Source organism: Drosophila rhopaloa, unplaced genomic scaffold (assembly GCF_018152115.1).
Source record: "Drosophila rhopaloa isolate 14029-0021.01 unplaced genomic scaffold, ASM1815211v1 contig_178, whole genome shotgun sequence".
NCBI classification, from domain to species: Eukaryota; Metazoa; Arthropoda; class Insecta; order Diptera; family Drosophilidae; genus Drosophila; species Drosophila rhopaloa.
The window spans coordinates 3,456,459-3,473,581 of record NW_025335059.1 but is presented as its reverse complement, the minus strand read 5'-3'; the positions used below and the strand labels follow the sequence as shown (position 1 = coordinate 3,473,581).

General features: G+C 45.9%; 5 protein-coding genes across 7 annotated transcripts; 3 read left to right on the top strand and 2 right to left on the bottom strand.

The window, feature by feature from the left end:
- Nucleotides 1–296: 296 nt before the first annotated feature.
- Nucleotides 297–1,292, top strand: LOC108037035 (putative inner dynein arm light chain, axonemal). Its single transcript, XM_017113469.2, has 2 exons — nucleotides 297–766; nucleotides 821–1,292. Exons 1-2 carry the CDS (start codon nucleotides 394–396, stop codon nucleotides 1,198–1,200), a joined length of 753 nt encoding a protein of 250 aa, XP_016968958.1. The 5' UTR covers nucleotides 297–393; the 3' UTR covers nucleotides 1,201–1,292.
- Nucleotides 1,208–10,946, bottom strand: LOC108037032 (RNA helicase aquarius). Of its 2 annotated transcripts, XM_017113465.2 has the most exons (8): nucleotides 10,766–10,946; nucleotides 10,222–10,702; nucleotides 9,803–10,146; nucleotides 4,045–5,079; nucleotides 3,532–3,986; nucleotides 2,245–3,460; nucleotides 1,798–2,166; nucleotides 1,208–1,739 (listed from the first exon to the last, which is right to left on the bottom strand). In XM_017113465.2, exons 1-8 carry the CDS (start codon nucleotides 10,877–10,879, stop codon nucleotides 1,299–1,301), a joined length of 4,455 nt encoding a protein of 1,484 aa, XP_016968954.2. In that variant the 5' UTR covers nucleotides 10,880–10,946; the 3' UTR covers nucleotides 1,208–1,298. The 2 variants fall into 2 exon arrangements, with proteins under 2 accessions (XP_016968954.2, XP_016968955.2); XM_017113466.2 differs by lacking the exons at nucleotides 9,803–10,146; nucleotides 10,222–10,702; nucleotides 10,766–10,946 and adding an exon at nucleotides 5,229–5,247.
- Nucleotides 6,510–9,795, top strand: LOC108037034 (probable G-protein coupled receptor Mth-like 5). Of its 2 annotated transcripts, none has more exons than XM_017113468.2 (6): nucleotides 6,510–7,085; nucleotides 8,198–8,322; nucleotides 8,385–8,555; nucleotides 8,613–8,794; nucleotides 8,854–9,354; nucleotides 9,417–9,795. In XM_017113468.2, the coding sequence occupies exons 1-6, from the start codon at nucleotides 6,833–6,835 to the stop codon at nucleotides 9,673–9,675; spliced, it is 1,491 nt and encodes a 496-aa protein (XP_016968957.2). In that variant the 5' UTR covers nucleotides 6,510–6,832; the 3' UTR covers nucleotides 9,676–9,795. The 2 variants fall into 2 exon arrangements, with proteins under 2 accessions (XP_016968957.2, XP_016968956.2); XM_017113467.2 differs by having other exon boundaries at nucleotides 8,851–9,354.
- Nucleotides 10,947–11,459: 513 nt separating the features above from the next.
- On the top strand, nucleotides 11,460–14,305 carry LOC108037038 (sphingomyelin phosphodiesterase 4). Its single transcript, XM_017113474.2, has 7 exons — nucleotides 11,460–11,603; nucleotides 11,659–11,958; nucleotides 12,012–12,838; nucleotides 12,901–13,170; nucleotides 13,230–13,542; nucleotides 13,605–13,862; nucleotides 13,920–14,305. Exons 1-7 carry the CDS (start codon nucleotides 11,571–11,573, stop codon nucleotides 14,220–14,222), a joined length of 2,304 nt encoding a protein of 767 aa, XP_016968963.1. The 5' UTR covers nucleotides 11,460–11,570; the 3' UTR covers nucleotides 14,223–14,305.
- LOC108037039 (cytochrome P450 315a1, mitochondrial) lies at nucleotides 14,252–17,104 on the bottom strand. Its single transcript, XM_017113475.2, has 6 exons — nucleotides 16,782–17,104; nucleotides 16,014–16,223; nucleotides 15,700–15,926; nucleotides 14,997–15,349; nucleotides 14,727–14,933; nucleotides 14,252–14,669 (listed from the first exon to the last, which is right to left on the bottom strand). The coding sequence occupies exons 1-6, from the start codon at nucleotides 17,015–17,017 to the stop codon at nucleotides 14,349–14,351; spliced, it is 1,554 nt and encodes a 517-aa protein (XP_016968964.2). The 5' UTR covers nucleotides 17,018–17,104; the 3' UTR covers nucleotides 14,252–14,348.
- Between the last annotated feature and the right edge of the window lie 19 nt (nucleotides 17,105–17,123).

Here is a 17,123-nt window from a genome sequence, read left to right as displayed (position 1 = left end):
TGGTCGGGGAAATCTACTTTAACTGACTAATCAGAACTTTAATATCAAATCTCTAAAGCCTATATAAAAGAACCTGAATCAAATAACCGTCACTATGGGAGCGTAATTCCATCGAAATTAAAATGGTGAAAATTCCTTTAAACTGAGTTTTCCAACCTGTTGATATTTGCTACATCAATAAACAAAATTCGAGGCGTTGCCCAGTGCCAGAAGGTTGCTAACCGGCGCAAGAATAATAAACTCGCACCCCCAGGAATTTTTCGCAGCACAGGCATTTCCGATTTTCCAATCAACAGAATCGTTGAACAAACCTGTCGATATTCCGAAGCACACACAAGTTTAGATTATATATATTTCTTGAGTTTTAAATTAAAAGAAAGGAATATCGGCGAAATGGAGGAGCTAGACATAACCAGTGTGGGTCAGTTTCAGACCCTGGTGCGCTACAACAATCCGGTGCTGGTAGTTAAGCACCCGGACAAGAAGGGTGGCGCTCCGCTCACGGAGATAGAGATGAAAAGGCCTCAAACTGCGGGCGCTTTGCTAGATTCAAAAAGGGAGACCGAGGAAATACTGAATTCAATTCTACCACCTCGCTGCTGGGAAGAGGATGGCCAATTATGGCAGCAGTCCGTGTCCAGCACTCCAGCCACACGCCAGGATGTAATAAATCTGCAGGAGATGCTAGACACTAGGCTGCAGCAGACTCAGGCGCGCGAAACGGGCATCTGTCCCGTGCGCCGCGAACTTTACTCACAGTGTTTTGGTAAGATCAGATCTTTCCCGTTTTCTAGCTATCATAAACATTACTGCCTTGCAGACGAGATTATTCGCCAGGTGACCATCAACTGCTCGGAGCGCGGCCTGCTGCTACTGCGCATACGCGACGAGATCGCCATGTCCATGGAGGCTTACGAAACGCTCTACTGCAGCTCCGTGGCTTTCGGCATGCGCAAAGCTTTGCAGGCGCACGAAGAAAAAGAAATGCTTCGTGATCGGGTCAAGACGCTTGAACTGGACAAAGAGGCGCTCGAGGAGATCATCGCAGACATGAAGCTGAAGCAGGAGCAAGCCGAGCGGCGCAATGCCGAGCTGCGAGCTTCCGAGGAGAAGAAGTTTACCGAGGAGATAACCTTCCTAAAGAAGACCAACGCCCAGCTGAAGGCTCAGCTGGAGGGCATAACCGCACCCAAGAAGTAGACGGAAATTTATGGTGTGTGGTTTATGCGTTTTGCATTTGTCACATAAACATTGTTGGAACTTATTGAAATTAAATTATTTGAGCAACATAACTACAACTAGGACTCTGTAGCTTCGACAGAATCCTTGGTTGGCTCTTCGGCATTTTCAACCTGTTCAACCGGTTCGCTTTGATCCATCTCTTCGTTTATCTCGTTTAGAATGGGCGTGGGCTTAAAGGCTTCTGATGTCTTCTTCGTTGACACGGGCGCTTCTTTGGCTGCCCTTTTCTCTGGCGGCTCCTCGGTAGCTTCCTCGGCAACATTGTCCTCGTCTTCCTGGGGTAGCTGGTTACGCATGGCGAGCAGCTCTTCTTCGGTAGGCAGAGTGCCCTTGAGGTCTTCCATTTTGGCCATATAACGCTCGTAGACGAATTGCGCCATTTCGGACATGTTTTCCACAGTTTTTATAGCTTTACTAGCCACATCTGCACTGGCTAATCGATCAGTGGGGTAGCTGTCATCTGGGACCAGACTTAGCTTTAGAGGTCGCTGTGTGAGCTGTAAAAAAAAAAATTAGTATCTACTGAAGTCCATAAAATACACATTTTTATCTTACCAGTTTAAAAGTCTGCTGGAGTTCCAGACAGTTCTTGAATAGAGAGACTCTCCCAAATACATAAAGGCCAAGACGTGCACGACTCATGGCCACTACCAGACGTCGCACATCTCGCAAATGTCCCACCGCCTTGGTGCGCACTAAAGATATAAGAATGTAGTCGTTCTGCTGGCCCTGGTACTTATCGACGGTGGTGATCTTGTGCGGCCAACCGATGAGCGGATTGTTCCCACAGCGAGCGTTGATAACGTCGCGAATGAGATGCTTCTGACCGTTGTAAGTAGTCAGTATAGAGATCTTATCCGCGGGATAGCCCAGCAGGCGCATGTACGTGTAGACGGCAACAATGTACTCCGCCTCAGCAAGATTCTAGGGTTTTTTTTTTGAGTTAATTATGTTAAGAACTTAATTAAATACAAAGTAAATACAAGTAAAATGGCTGCTCACCTGATAGAAGTATGGATTGGGCTCGCTTTCACCCACGCCCTTGAAGTCCTCCACATTGATAAGCTGGTAGTCGTGGGAAAAGCCCGCATTTGCCTTTTTGTACTCATCCCGCTCAAAAATGTGCTGCAGATCTTCTAGCTTCTTGTAGCGCCACTTGTACAGCGAGCAGATGCTAGCCCGGGCACGACCCTGTCCATCCAGATCTACAGTTGGAACCCCGAGCCGCACGAGTCTGGTAAACAAGCTCTGCTCCATGTTGGAGTACTTCTGGAAGGCCATGTTCTTAATCACGGGCGGCAGCTGATGATGATCCCCGATCATGATCCAACGTTTTAGACGGTTTAGTCCATCTAGCGGATTCTGCAGCAGCAAGGGAATGAACGTCTCAATCTCTAGGATCTGGGCCGATTCTTCCATGAGGATGTTGTCATAGCGAAAACCGAGGTTGACCAGTTCTTTACGTTTTAGTGCCGCATGCGTACAAGTCATTGCAATGATCTTTGCCTCCTTGACGAGCAGATATTTAGATCTATCCAGACCTGTGCGCAGCAGTTCGAAGGCGCGGAATTCCTCCAATTCGTTAAAAATGTCCGAGATGTATCGGAAGTTGGAGCAGGCTGTGTCCAGGAGCTCCTCATAATTCGCACCCTTAAACAAAGGCTGTGGAGCATCCGCGAAGAATTTGCTAAAGGGAAACTCCTTCGCAAATACGGATCTCAGTTTCTCTGCATCTGCCTCGTCTCTGTGCACGCTCATTTGGCTCTGGAACTTCTCCCAGCGCGCCATTACATTGTAAAGGTAAAAGTAGCCGGCAGTCTCACAGGTGTAAGCGTTGTCCCCACTCACGCCGAGCGCCTCCTGCAGGCGCTGCACCTGGCTAAGCAAGTCCATGCGTTTGGCCAACACATAGTTGACTCGTCCATAGCGACTGTAGTCTTTCTCTGTTTCTAAGGCCTCTTCTCCGTGACCGAGACGTAGCAGATGTCGCTCATCGATGTCCAGAGCCATGATCTTTTCGAACAATTGATTCAGCGCCTGATTGGAGTGGGTCACAATCAGTGTGCGCTGGTTGGGGTGGTTGTGGTAAATATTCGATATAATTTGCACGGCTACATCGGTTTTACCCGTGCCAGGAGGACCCACCACCAGTGTCAGCCCTGGTTGCATTCCTGCTCGAATGGCTTCGACTTGAGTGGGAGTAAATGGGATAGAGTTTCTGAAAAATATGGGAAAGTTAAACAGGTTCAATTCAGTTAAAAACCAAATTTGAAGAATTGATATACTCACTGCTTGGGCTTATCACTGGGATAAGGTCCCCTAGCCTCGTATTTATATGGCTGCACCACAATTGATTTGGTCAATTCCTGCTCAACCTTGTCTTCACTCTCGTCTTCATCGCTTTCCTTATGGATAGGCACATCCTCAAATATAAGTCGATAGGGCGGTAGGCGCTTTTCTTCTGATACCTCACATTTCAAATTGTAGCTGGGAAAACTGGCCTCCAAATGCTTGTAGTCCAAGAAGGTATCGTTGAACTCGAGACTGCGCTCCTGATTGGACATGTTACTATAGTGGGCAGCTCCAGGATCCCCATAGCCCAGGAGGATGTCGTGCAGCCAAGGCGGAACCACACATTCTGTGTTCATTAGATGACGGATGGTTTCTAACACGGCCTTGAAGTTATTCTCCTTTGGCTTGCGACGCATCAGGATGTTGAAGCTTTCGTACACATCGTCGGCACCCTGAATTAAGAGGGTATTAAATGTGATATGGTTAGGAACACCGCCTCCTGATACTTACCTCCTGCAGATCGTCCATATCCAAACGGTATTGATTAGAGTCCAGCCACACGCGATAACAACGCTGCTCGCCTGGCAACTGAGGCCTTGGCTCCGGACCATCTTCTATGACCCGTCCATTGGCATCCAGCATTCCCTCCACCTCGCACCCACGCACACTAACCAAACCGACCTGCGGAATAAATGGCTCTCGGTGTTTGTACTTGGTGCCATATGGCTGCGTTGGCTTCACGGTTATCAGAAAGCAGACGTCGTGCTTTCGTAGGTTCTCCCATTCTGCCTTGATCTCTCGACGTACGGACAGTGTCACCCCCACATCCGCACGTACTCTCGAAGGCTTCTTTTCACCGAGATGAGGCTTGGCCACCTCGACAACCGCAAAGCTGGCTATGGGTAGGGCCATTCTTGCCCAGCCTCCAAAGACAACATCACCATCCTCCGACTGCCAGGGCAACATGCGGCTCACGGCATCCTCAATGTCCTGCCGGATTTCATAGGTGGACTCCAAGCGGAAAAGATTAAAGTTTCGAAGCAGATAATCATGAAGGGTCAGGAACTGTAGATTAAGCTTGGGCAGTGCCAAACAGCTCTCTCCGGTATAATATTCCGAGGGCACCACGTTTTCATCCCAGATGATCTGCTCTGTGGGATACAGGGGCATCTCATTAAGTGCCTCCAGCTGCGAGCAACGCCGCTCGTGTCGCGTTATTAGCAGCTCGCGCAGAAATTGCTCATCCACACGATGCCAGTCCAAGGGTGCCGCCACCTCTTCGGGTACCAAATTCAGGAACGTAGCGATCTGGAGGAGTCCCTTGCCGTCTAACCCACCGAAGTGCTGCTCCAACGACTCCCGGTTATCTACTGTGGCTACATTGGACAGAGCAAAAACTCGTAGGCTGGGAAACTTGGCGAACACCGCCCGCTGCAACGAGGTGATCTTCTTGTAGTGCAGCTGGGTCATGTCGTGATCGGTGAGAGAGCTGCCGGTGACGTCGTTGATCTCGAACCGGGTGTAGAACTTCAGCATATCCAGTAGCTAGAAGTATCCAATTAAATTTGTTATAAAGAAAAAATAGTAAACAAGTGCTTAAGATTGAAAGAAGACAAATTTAAATTATAATTGGTTTTAGAAAAGGTTAAATTGGATTTTTACTAGACTTAACCCTCATATTCGCTGATCCGCACCTGTTCGCTTCCCCAAAGGCGTGCATTGAATGGAACGTGTTTTGATGTTTTCCTACCTGCCCTCGTGAATTCTATACTCACGGGAACATTAAGTGATTCTCTCTATTTTATTCTCTTCTTCTCTTAGTTTCAGCTGCACTACAGGTATTCAAAGTAAGACGAAAGCCGGTTGGTCTGCCCCAAAAGGTTGATACGTCATCAGTTTGGGCAAGTCCACTAATACTGGCACACAAACTAATAGTAAGCGTGTCTGTGCAAGAGAGTGCTAATTAGGCGAGCCAGGTGAGCGGAAGTCCTTACGGGGGGAGGGGGGACTTTCCCTGAAAACCAATACATGCGTGTGTTCAATCTGTGGTGAAGGTTAGCTGAAGGGTGTTGTTGGCTAACTTTTGACAAGAAGGAAATCTTTAAAGACGAACTCCGTCTCTTTGCTCTTCCCCTTCCAATTGTGTGTTTGTGGAGGTGCGAGAGGACAAGTGTGATGACAAGGCACGCGTCATGAGGATAATGCATACAGCTGCATCTTATCTCGTCACATCATCTAGTCACATCCTGGAAATGTATAGGAAGTGAGAACTCTAGAGAGTGCTAGGGGAGCGAACAAAGCCATTGCATACCCACACAGGCAGACTGTGCCAGTTCCTGCTTTACTTGTACTGACTACTTGCTCCAATTGATAATTTCCGTCGCTCAATTTTAACAAGAGAGCATGGAGAGGGAACGAGAGAGAGAGGAAGTGCATTTAAAGCCTTGCTTCAACTTTGTATACCCTCGTTGAGTAAAAGGATAGCCTATGTTTCTGGCAAAGAATGTAACAGGGAGGTCCTCTAAAGTTTCATAGGCCCGTGCCAGTCTTAAATATTTACCTTAAATTACCTAAAAACTATTATTATTTATTTCTTCTTGATCTGCAATTACATCTATGATCTTTTGCCTGTGAAGACGTTCATTTGAATAACTGAATTTCATGAAGTAAAATATGTGTATTCCCAAACAGTAGCAGTAACATTTTTTGATAGGAAAAAATTCTTTTTTATGGCGTAATAGGTTTTTAAAAATCTTACCCATATACCAAAAATGGTTTAAATCGAGTTTAGAGGGTACAGTGATTATTGGGTACCCCTAAGTCGGGGCATTCAACTATAGCGTTCTTACCAGTTTACAGAGCGAGAGGGAGCGTTTTGGTGGGGGTTGAGCGCTACTCTCCCAACTCTCCACGCTCTCGCCGCCTTAGTGACTAGATGTTAAGAGCAAGCAACAAAGAGTCATTCGCTTTTTGTCGTCGCTTCGAATCGGTTGATGTTTCTTCTTCAATTTTCATTTCGATTTGAATACAAATGTTGTTTAAAGAGGAAGTAAAGCGCGCATTGTTTATTAACTGACTGTGAATCTGAATCCCAGACTGAAGTGCCTTTTTGGGTGTGTTTTTGTACGGAAAAGTGTCGCCTTACCTAAATTCTGGCATGCAAGTCATGATCTTGGCTCACAGCCGGCATCTTGATGACGCATTTCTTAACAATCGCAGATCCACATAAACAACAACGACAACGGTCACCTACTCGTGTATTTGTATCTGTATCTGTGTCTGTGTTACTTAGCAAAAGATGCTCGTAAAAATGCTTGGCGCGCATTTTGCAGCTGGCCAACATGCAAAAAAAAGCAGTTGCTCCGCTCTACTGATTCCCCTGCTCTCTATATTTCTCCTTATTTTACGCCCACTACTGGTAACCAGTCATGTCACTAGTGGGGGATCACCATCAAAGGTATCATTCGATCCTCAAATTGTTTTGGTCAACAAATGCTGCGAGAAATTCGAGATACACGTGGACGGCGAGTGCCAGCAGGTCAACAAAACGGGTGAGTCCAACAGCTGGCCAGGCGGAAAACTCCTGACCCCTCGAAAAAGTTACCATAACAACCACACCGGAGTTTGTTGGCCATTCAACTTTATAGATTTTCCCTTCTGACATGCAACATATGTATGCCCAACAGTAAATGGCCCATTTGTTCGCTATCAGTGGATCAGTGGAACGCAGCCAGCAGCTACAAATGCATCCCCACTCACTGACTTCCCCAAACAAATTCTCAACACAAACTGTGAGTGACCCTAAATCATGTTGAGAAATATGATTTATGCCTTGGGGCATGCTTCTGTTTAATTTTTAAAGTAGGCACTTTATGGGGGATTTCCATTAAGTCTATTTCATCTTTACAAAAAGGAAATGAGCCGGAAAACCCATTAGCAAGGTACTCTAAATTAAAATAGTTAGATTTATGTAAAAATAAATATGATTTAAATATAATACACAAAAATACAAAACAAAAGCTTCTGACTACTGACAGCCAGACTATAGCTTCTCTCGTACTAGAACCTTATTTCTCTTGATATTGATAAATATTACCTATTCAGCTGGGCTTGAAAAAAAAACCAAAAATAAAACAAAAAGCGCCATAGTGACTAAATAAAAATTATAGTACTGAATAAAACATTACCAAGGGTGGATTGGCCATTTAAGTGACACATAAATATGTTACTATATAGAAAAGTTGAATCATTGCCAGGCAACTAAACGCATAGAAATGACATCACGAGATTTTTAATTGTTGGGATTTGAGTAAGATTAAAGATTAAAGCACGGCACATAATCAACACATGCGATCTAATTTCGTGTGCTTAAATATGATTAACATATCAAAGGCCTGAATGGAACAAAAGTGCATCCCATCTGCGGCAACTGTAGGAGAACAAATCCGCACGAATTGCAAAACACAGCTAAAACAGCTGATGAAGATGCATTGCAGAGATCACGTTCTTCACCTTGAAGTGCAACAAATATTTTTATATCTGAAAGGAAATTCTGGCTCCCCTCCTCTGATCCACGAAACCAACAAAGGCGGCAAGAACTCGAAGTGTCTTAATGATTAGCTACGCTTTATGTTTACTTTATATCTTTGGGTTTCATTTGCAGACTACTTCCACCCAGTGTTCACTAGCAATGGAGGGAAGCAAAACACGGCCGTTCTTTTCAAGTTCGTCATTGGCATTCCCAACTGCGGATCCATGCAGATGTGGCCCATATACCATTATGATGGGGTGAGTCCAAGGCCTATTATTCAGGTTTTATAGATACTTATAAATACTTTTACATTTTCAAGAGCTCTGATAAGCTAGTGCTACTGGAAGATGGCAAGCTAAGGCATTTCACAAATGCTGAGCATGAGAGCGAGGAGCGTCATGGAATACAGTCAGATTATGAGGAGGACATTGCCGACACTATGGAGCCTCTATACCACGACTACGATAATGGATTGTACTGCATCGATAGAGTAGGAGTGGCCGCGGTGCAATTAAATTGCTAAAATAATCATAGAATCCATTTTTAGGCTACCTCCAGCACTGGTGAAAAACAAGTTTTATTTGCCAAGATCTGCTTGGCTCGGAAAGAGATCAAATGGAGTGATTCCAACTTTCTTCTCCGCAAGATCTTGAACCCCATATTCCATGGGATTTCGCTTATCATTCTGTTGATCATCGCTATCGTCTACTTTATACTGCCAACACTGAGGTGAGCAATGGTGCTGAATTCGACTCCCTTCATGCGTTAATTTTACATACATTTAGCAGAGATTTGGTGGGTAACATTGTGACAACGATAGCCATGTGCCTGATGGTTAGTCAGGCGGCGGACCTGGTACGCATCTTCACGGAGCTGACAAGCCATGTTAGCTTCATTGTTGCGGACATAATCATGTGCTTCAGCCTGCTCGCAGCCTTTTTCTGGCTAAATAGTTTTGGATTTTACATCTGGAAAAGTTTTCGTTCGAGAAACGTTTTCCTGCGGGTTACGGATGGGAAGAAGTACTGCTACTATTCTGCCTACGCCTGGGGATGCACGGCAACGATGGCTGTATTAGCTGTCTTTTCTCATTTCTTCTTGGACGCAGAGTCCTATAAACGAGAGCAGATGGTAGGCGAACAGGAGACCATCGGCTGGCTTGCCATCTGCATATTTTTTGCTCCCATTGCTTGCATCATTTTGGTAAACATATTCTTCTATGTTACCACAAGGAAGCTGATCAACCGAAGGACAGTCTACGGTCGCATTGCACACAAGCTGAAGGCCAAGTGAGTCATTCAATGCCTTTTTAAATTTTTTCTGAATATTAAAACATCTCTTTTTCTTAAAGCTTCATCATGTTCTCGCTGATGCTTTTGGTAATGTCGATAGCCTGGCTGTTCCTCATAATGTCTTGGCTGCAGCTGGAGGGTCTGTTATATGCCCACATCGTGGTCAACGCCCTGCAGACACCGCTGCTACTCTATATCTGCGTGCTGCGACAGCGGCATGTGACCTTCCTGCTGAAAAAGACATGTTGCTACAACGAGCCACCCTCAGCGAATGACTGGGGCGATGAGTTGCACTACATGAACGGCAACGACTACTAATAAGCCACCGTCCACACTAATTTAAGTGTTTTTGTAGTTTAGCAATGTCTAACATTGAGATTTGTACTTAAACTTAACCTATTTATGCTGTACGAGATTGTAATTAAAAGAGAAGTCTGACACCTACCTGCCCGAACAGTTTTCCCTCCTCGCGACGAACAAGAGGCGATAGAAGAGCCCGCACAATAAGATGGCAGTCGTCCAGAACTGTATTAAAGAAGCGACGCGTTGGCAGTAGAGCCTCCAGGTCAATAATAAACTCCAGGAAGCGCTCGCAGTAATGAACCACATTAGAGGCGACTTCGCCATCGGCAGGAATGCCTTCGAGGATGTGCAGGAAGTCGATGATAAGGTTTTGCATAAAGTGCCTTTCCCAGAGGACCTCGGGTTTGCTATCCTTTTCTTTCTTGAGAAGGCGCTTCCAGTACTTTCGCCACTCGGGCACATCACGAAGCTCCTGCTCGCGGCGCCCTAAAAAAATGTAGTACAAATAAGGTACATTTTGGTAAAGTTTCATACGATTAAAAAGGTTCTAAAGGGACTTACGCGGCTGCAGGCAGTGCCACATGGACAGGGAGACCAACCGCTTTGCCTGTTCGCGGCACAGCTCGATCTCCATGCTGTTGAAACAGTGGTTAATGAACATCAATAGGGCTGTTCGCTCTCTCAACGTGCTGCTGGCCTCTTTGGCCTTTTTTTCAGGCAAACAGCTCTCCAGCACGTGGCGGAAGAAGGCTGGATACTGATCCGGCAGTTTCTCGAACACGGTCCACACCTCGACGCGCTCCCGAAACTTTTCGTTGGCCATTATCACGATGGACATGAGGTGGGCATGGGTAGCGGTTTCTCGCTGGTAATGTGGCCACAGATACTGTTCCAAGTACTGACTGAATTCCAGCATGTTAATCCGGCGCGCACTGTGGCCACCGCCTCCGCCGATCTCCTCGTTGTAGATGCGGTCAATGATCTTGGCACTATATGGCAGGTGATCCGCCTTTGTGTCTGGGGTCCAGTACTGCGATGCCAGCTGTGAATAAGTTATTCAATGGTTATAATCCGCATTAAAATATTCGTCCAGTGGAGCACCCACCTGCCAAATGACATCGGAGTTCAGCTGGGCTACCGTGAGGGCTCCAGTCTTGTCCTTCGTATTGTTACTGGCCGGAGTGGCTTGTTGAGTCTGCGTTTGACTCCTACGCTTCATAGTTAGTTTTTACAATTGCAGAATAACGAAAATAAACACAAAAATCTGCAGCAAAACAAAACGCCGGTCGAAAGTGTGACCATAGTTGGAACGCGTAAAAATGCACAAGTATAATTATACCCTGTTTCCACCTCTTCCACATAAAGCCCTTAAAAATTTATTAATTATTATTATTTATCCATTATCAATATCCATATTACCCAACTATAAAGTTACATGTACTGCAGCTGAATTTCAGTGGCAAATAATTTTGGTTATGGAAATATTTAAGCCAAAAAATTCAGGTGACGTACGAAGGAAGTGAAATTAGTTTGTCTTAAATTCATTGCATTATATCAAATTAATATTTTGGTATAGGGCAATTAATTTATTTCAGTCCATATTAACCTAGCTCAGGTAAAGTTAGAGGTACATATATGTATGTACCTAGATACGTTTATAAACCAATATATTTTATATTTTGAAAATCAAACCATACTTGTGATACGTGAAATTAATTTATGTTCTTCTTTCTACAAATACCCCTTATATTTAATTGGCCGATATGGCAGCACTGCAAAACGTCACGGTTTCTGGCAGGTCCGGCAACACGACAAAAGGTTTTTGTTTACAGCACGCCGGCAGCGGTTTTTAAGATTTAACGTTATATTTATTCGTAATTTAAGGCCATTGCTACATCTACGAACACGCCATGTCGCAGACAATGCCGCCAGAAAGCCTAAGCGTGAGTAGTGCTGATTATTCGTATCCAATTTGTCTAAAACGACTGCACATTTCAGAGCCGCCTGTTGACGGTGCTCAGTTTGCCTTTGCTGGATCGCCTGCATGAGCTGACCATCTTGTTCGATCGCTGCTCCCTGCGCCAGATCCAGGAGTTATTCCCCCACATCGTGCACTCAATCTTCGGGATCAATGGCAATCCTTTGGGCTGGGGACTGCGGACGACGACCTTGGAGAACAATCCACTGCACTTCCAGACGCTGCACCAGTTTTTCAGCGTTTGTGGCCCTTGGATGCATCTCTGCCACCGTTTGCTCCTGGACCAGTGCAAGTTTGAGTTGGACATCAATATGCTGCCTGTGAGATGTGGTTCTAGGTCTAGTTGTGCCTCGTCTAAATATTCCTTTTTCAGGCCAAGTTCGTTAGCATGCTGCATTCTGGCCAAAATCCCAGGTTCTATGCGGAACTCATCAATATCGACTCAATGAAACATCAGGTGGCCACGCTCTCGCTAAACGCCTTCGACTTCTACGTGATCCACTTTGTGCTGTACGCTCTGCAGCCGCTGCACTCGATTAATCCCATTGCCATGCAGATCCACAACGTGCGCAGCAAGACCATTTATCTAAAGCTGGTGTCCGAGTATCTCAATAACTTCCTGCCCCTCATCCCCGATGCCCGGATAGAACCCGTACATTTTAGTAGCGGCGTTAAGGCTCCCCAGCCGCTTCCTGCCCAGGCATTGCAGCCTCAAAGGCAGCCGCGCTACATTAAGATTCCCAGCTCCTTTCGCAACGGTGGAAACGTGTCCGGAGGAGGCGGTAGTCCGAATTCCAGTGGTGGCAGCGGGAACATCTCTCCACAGTCCGGCAGCCCAAATGCCAGCGCAAACAGGGCCTACGCCTGGCGATCGGAGAGTGTTCTCCACTTCTTTGTGGACATCTGGCTGCGCTATGACATCGAGTCGGAGCACCACCTGCCCAGTAGCGATTTTGTGCGCGGCGTACGCACCTTGGTAAAACAGGTCCACTTCTTTGCAAATGGGGCGCAGCAGGATCACACGTCACTCAGCGCTCTTCGCAAGGTTTCGTTAAGCATGGTAAAAGCTAGAATCTACGCATTTTTGTGCGGTTTGATCGATCGTTGGCCCCTTGACAGCTCGCTAATGGTGGTGTTGGAGCTTTGGCTCAGTTACATCCAACCGTGGAGGTACACCTTGGCAGCTCTGAACAACAAGACGTACGTTTGAACTTATAAATCTATAATGAATTCAGAACATAAACATATTTCTTTCTTTTTAGACCAAGTCTTGCCTACAGGCCGCCCATCTTGTCCTGCTTTGATGGATTTATTATCGATAATCTGATTATGTACACCAACATATTCATGCAGCTGCTGCCGCACTTTGGTCGCTTGGATTACACCGTCTATCGAAATGCCTTCATGTTATATCGCCTGGCCACAATGTTCGCCCAACATGATTTAGTAGAGCGGTTGCAGCGTTTCGAGCGTCTACATGCGGGCAATGCCTATGGATTCGACTCGCCGCAAAGGCAGGTCAACATAATGAAGTAGGTTACAGTAGTTGGATCAAGAAAAACATAGTAATTCATAATTATTTATTTTTTAGCAAATCCTTTTCACCAGGCTCTCAGTGGAATCATGTGGTTAGCACAAATTCGGCCAAGCTGTTTAGTCATCCCATGCAGATTCAGATGGAAAGCTTTCTCTTTCTTATCAGCATGGCTCGAAACTCGGTGCTGAGGGACATTGCATCGTTGCGAAACGAAATTGCTGAGAAACAGCGCTCTGAGGGATTCCTAAAGAACTTCTTAAACAAGCTTTTCCGTGAGTGCACACAGGATGAAGTGACTCTGCGCGAGTTTAGTCGTATTCCGGAGGTTCTGCGTCAATGCATCGACGCCTTCTGTCAAACGTTCAATGTAAGTTTTGTTGGTTAAATTGCAGAATTTGCTTTCACATAAGATCTTCGAATATTTACCAGGTGGATCAAGCCAACCTTTCAATGCATGAGAACCTGCCTCAGGAACCATGTCCGCCTGCCTCAACAACGGTACAAAATTTCAGCTTTTTCGACTCCAGCGACTCTTTGGACACCTCTAAGCTTAACCCGCACCAAATGTCCCTCAATGCATCTAACATGCATGCCACCATCGATCCCGCAAATTTGCCTATACAGACCAATGAAGTGAGATCGCTGGTGAGGATCCTGCACTTCATCTCTGACAAGATTAACAAGAGGGTAAGGTTTAATAAAATACAATTTAAGACTTCATTAATCGTTTTATATTTATTTCAGTATGGCAGCAAGATACAAGCATTCTACGCTCGTGAAGATTACTGTGGAAAGGTAGCGAGGCAACTCCTGTACGCCCCCATGACGGAGCAGTGGTTCGACAAAAGTTCCGGCCAAGTGGACATATGTGAGAGCTTGGTTCCTCCGCGTGTTTGCCTACGATCGTTAGGCTCTATTCCCGTTCTGATTACAATCGCCTCTGTCCTAATTCTTGGGCAACTATTATGGGGTTCCCCAATCGTGGGGCTATCAGTTTTGGGCACTATGCTGCTAGTCTACACATTGCTGCAGGCCCTGTTTTCCTAATTTCAAGTTTTTACTAGATAGATTACTAAAGGTGACATTTATATATTTTTATAAATCTAAAGAAACTACGATTACGATTACGATTACTGTTATTGTTATGATTATGTTAATGCGTGTATGACTGTATCACTCGGTTCGCGGCCGAAGGGCCAATCGCAACGTCTGATCGGGCACGGTGACCATTCGGAGTACGCTGTCGACGGGCTGCTCATTGAGGCATCTCATTTCGAACTGGGAGACACAGCGGCCCAGCAGGGAGTGAAGCTGCTTGAGTGCCACACGGCGGCCGATGCAAGACCGCTGGCCAATGGCGAAAGGCAGGCTTCCATGGGACTGGTGCACTTGCTCTGACTGGCCGATGCACCAGCGCTCCGGCAGCACCCGATTAGGCTGCTCAAAGTGTGCCGGATCGCGACCTGCCGTGTACAGGGAGAGCAGCACCATTGTCTGAAAGAGGAAGGGTAAGAGATTAAATTTGCCCTTCAGCAAACTACTTTTACCCACATCTTTTTCGATAAAGTGTCCGCCCAATTGCGCATCCTGTGGCAGATAGCGACCAATGAAGGGAGCCACGGGGTACAGACGCAGGGACTCCTTGATCAGGCCGTGCAGCAGTCGAGAATCATGGGTAGATTGCTCTCTGGCCAAGCGTTTCTGGAGCAGCGGCTCCTGGGAAAGGGCAAACAAAGCCCACTGGCTGCTGAAAGCAGTCTGGTGGATGTAGAACTCGAATTAGTAATTGGTTTTGACTTTATTTTGCCCACTCTGCCGTACCGTGTCACCTGCTGCAATGACCAGGTCCACAAATATCCGCTTGATCATCTCGCCTGGCACTTCTGCCGCCTGCAGACGCTGAAAGAGGGCATCCTCATGCGGTTGCTTTTGATCCTGCTGCACTCCGATGCAGTAATCAATAATGGCAGCTCCTTCGCGCAGGACCTCATCCACATTGGCCTCGAAATCGCGCCAGATTGGCAGGCGCAGCATCTGAGCCAATCGTGGCGGAAATGTCATCAGCCGCGAGCTATGCTCGAAAACCTTGTGTACGATCTGGGTAAAGTGATCCAGGGCGGACTGAATTTTGGGGCAGGTGAGGATGCTGGTGCCAAACATTATGCAGCACAGTACTGTGGACAGGTATAGTATTTAAATTATGTTTATTTTTGCAAAGGAATAATATCACCAGATAATGCAATAGGTATCAATTAAGATTCCCACGAGTTTGTATTTCAATATAAGTTCATTGGGTTTCTTAAACTTATAATTAGAAATTCATTAAAGATTTATATAAAAAAATAATGATGAAAATCTAGAAAGTTATAAAGGAAAATATCGTTGGGGTAAATGTAATGGAATACCATTAATTAAAAAACGAATTTTTGTATACAAGTTTTGCGGCTTTAGGCGATATTGCAGACATATTATCGGACTTTATACGGAACCCCATGTATCTAATTATCAATCCATAGCCTCTCACCTTCTATAGACCAGCGGTAGAGCTGCTGCTCCAGAAGGGGAAGTTCGTAGCTTCGGATCTCGCCACCCTCCTCAGGCAGAATCGCCGCAACCTCAGCGGTGCGACTTCTCCACTGCTCCACCATCCGTCTGGTACAGCTCTCAATATGCACGTCCATCCAATTCAAATTTCCGTTGAGCAGCAGGCGATTAAGTATGCGTCGGTTGTGCAGCCACTCGGCGCCCTCCCTACTCCCATCGAAGAAGAGAACGGAGATCTGTTTTGTAGACTCCTCATTTGCAATTCAACGGACTCATTTGGTCCACTCCACTTACATGAAGAACAATCCACGTTGGCAGGCATGCTGCTGGTTATACAGAGTCCAGGCATCCGGCAGCGGATGCTGCGGATACTGACCCTCGTGCTGGAAGACTCCACGCATCAGATTCGCTGACGATACGAACACTGCATCTTGGGTGCCGCCCAGTCGCTCCCGGAAGATGGGTCCATACTGCCGGTGCCGGGCATCGATGTACTTATGAAGGCTATGCAGGAGAAGGAAATGATCGGTATAGTAAGGATCCTCTGCAGCTTTACTTATCTACATATACTATGCATTTTTAAACATAGCACTTTTTAAAGTTATCAGTGTCTGAAACGATTTTATTTGATCCGAAATATCTTGGTCTTAGTTTTTATCATTTTGATTTCAATTCTTTAATATTAAATCACTTTTCACTAAAAAAATGTCTTATGTAGCAATATATGCGGATTGAAATACATCTATAATAAATTCTAAGACTCGAAGTCCCGTTTCCACTTTCAAATCGTTTTATAATTCAGTATGCACATATATTAGAATTGAGTTGAAATCACTATTTTTAGAGGTAAATAGTCCAAAAGAAATCACTTTTTTTCTCTTGCGAGGTATAATAAAATTGCGCGAAATTCTGCAAGTGCAGACTGTTTTTTATAACATTGAAATAGTCCGGTATAAACAAATTTATCGCGCTTTAAAAGTTCAACTGTATTATATATTTTTTAGCACGAATTGTTATAAGATGTTGTTTTTATTTTTAGGAATCAAAACTTTATGGATTTACTGCGTGGCTCCTCCGGCGGCGATTAGATCCAGAAGGGTACCGACTACTGGCAGGCCCTTAACCCTCGGAATAGGCACATATTTGGTAACGGAAGAAGAATCCAACCCGGAAAAGCTTGCAGCAGGCGGCTTGCTCTTGACGCGGAAGAGGCTCAGACTGAGGATTCGCACCAGGAGCTCGTCGAGCAGGTGGCGCAGCCAGCGCAGCGGGCCCGGCCGCTCCCTCTTCACTCTCATCGCTGTACGTCACGGTGCCCGCGGGGGGTAACCACCTGCACCTGCTCAGCTGCAACGCTCGGAAAATGCGTCCCGATAAAGGGCCAGGCCAGGGGCAGACTGACTC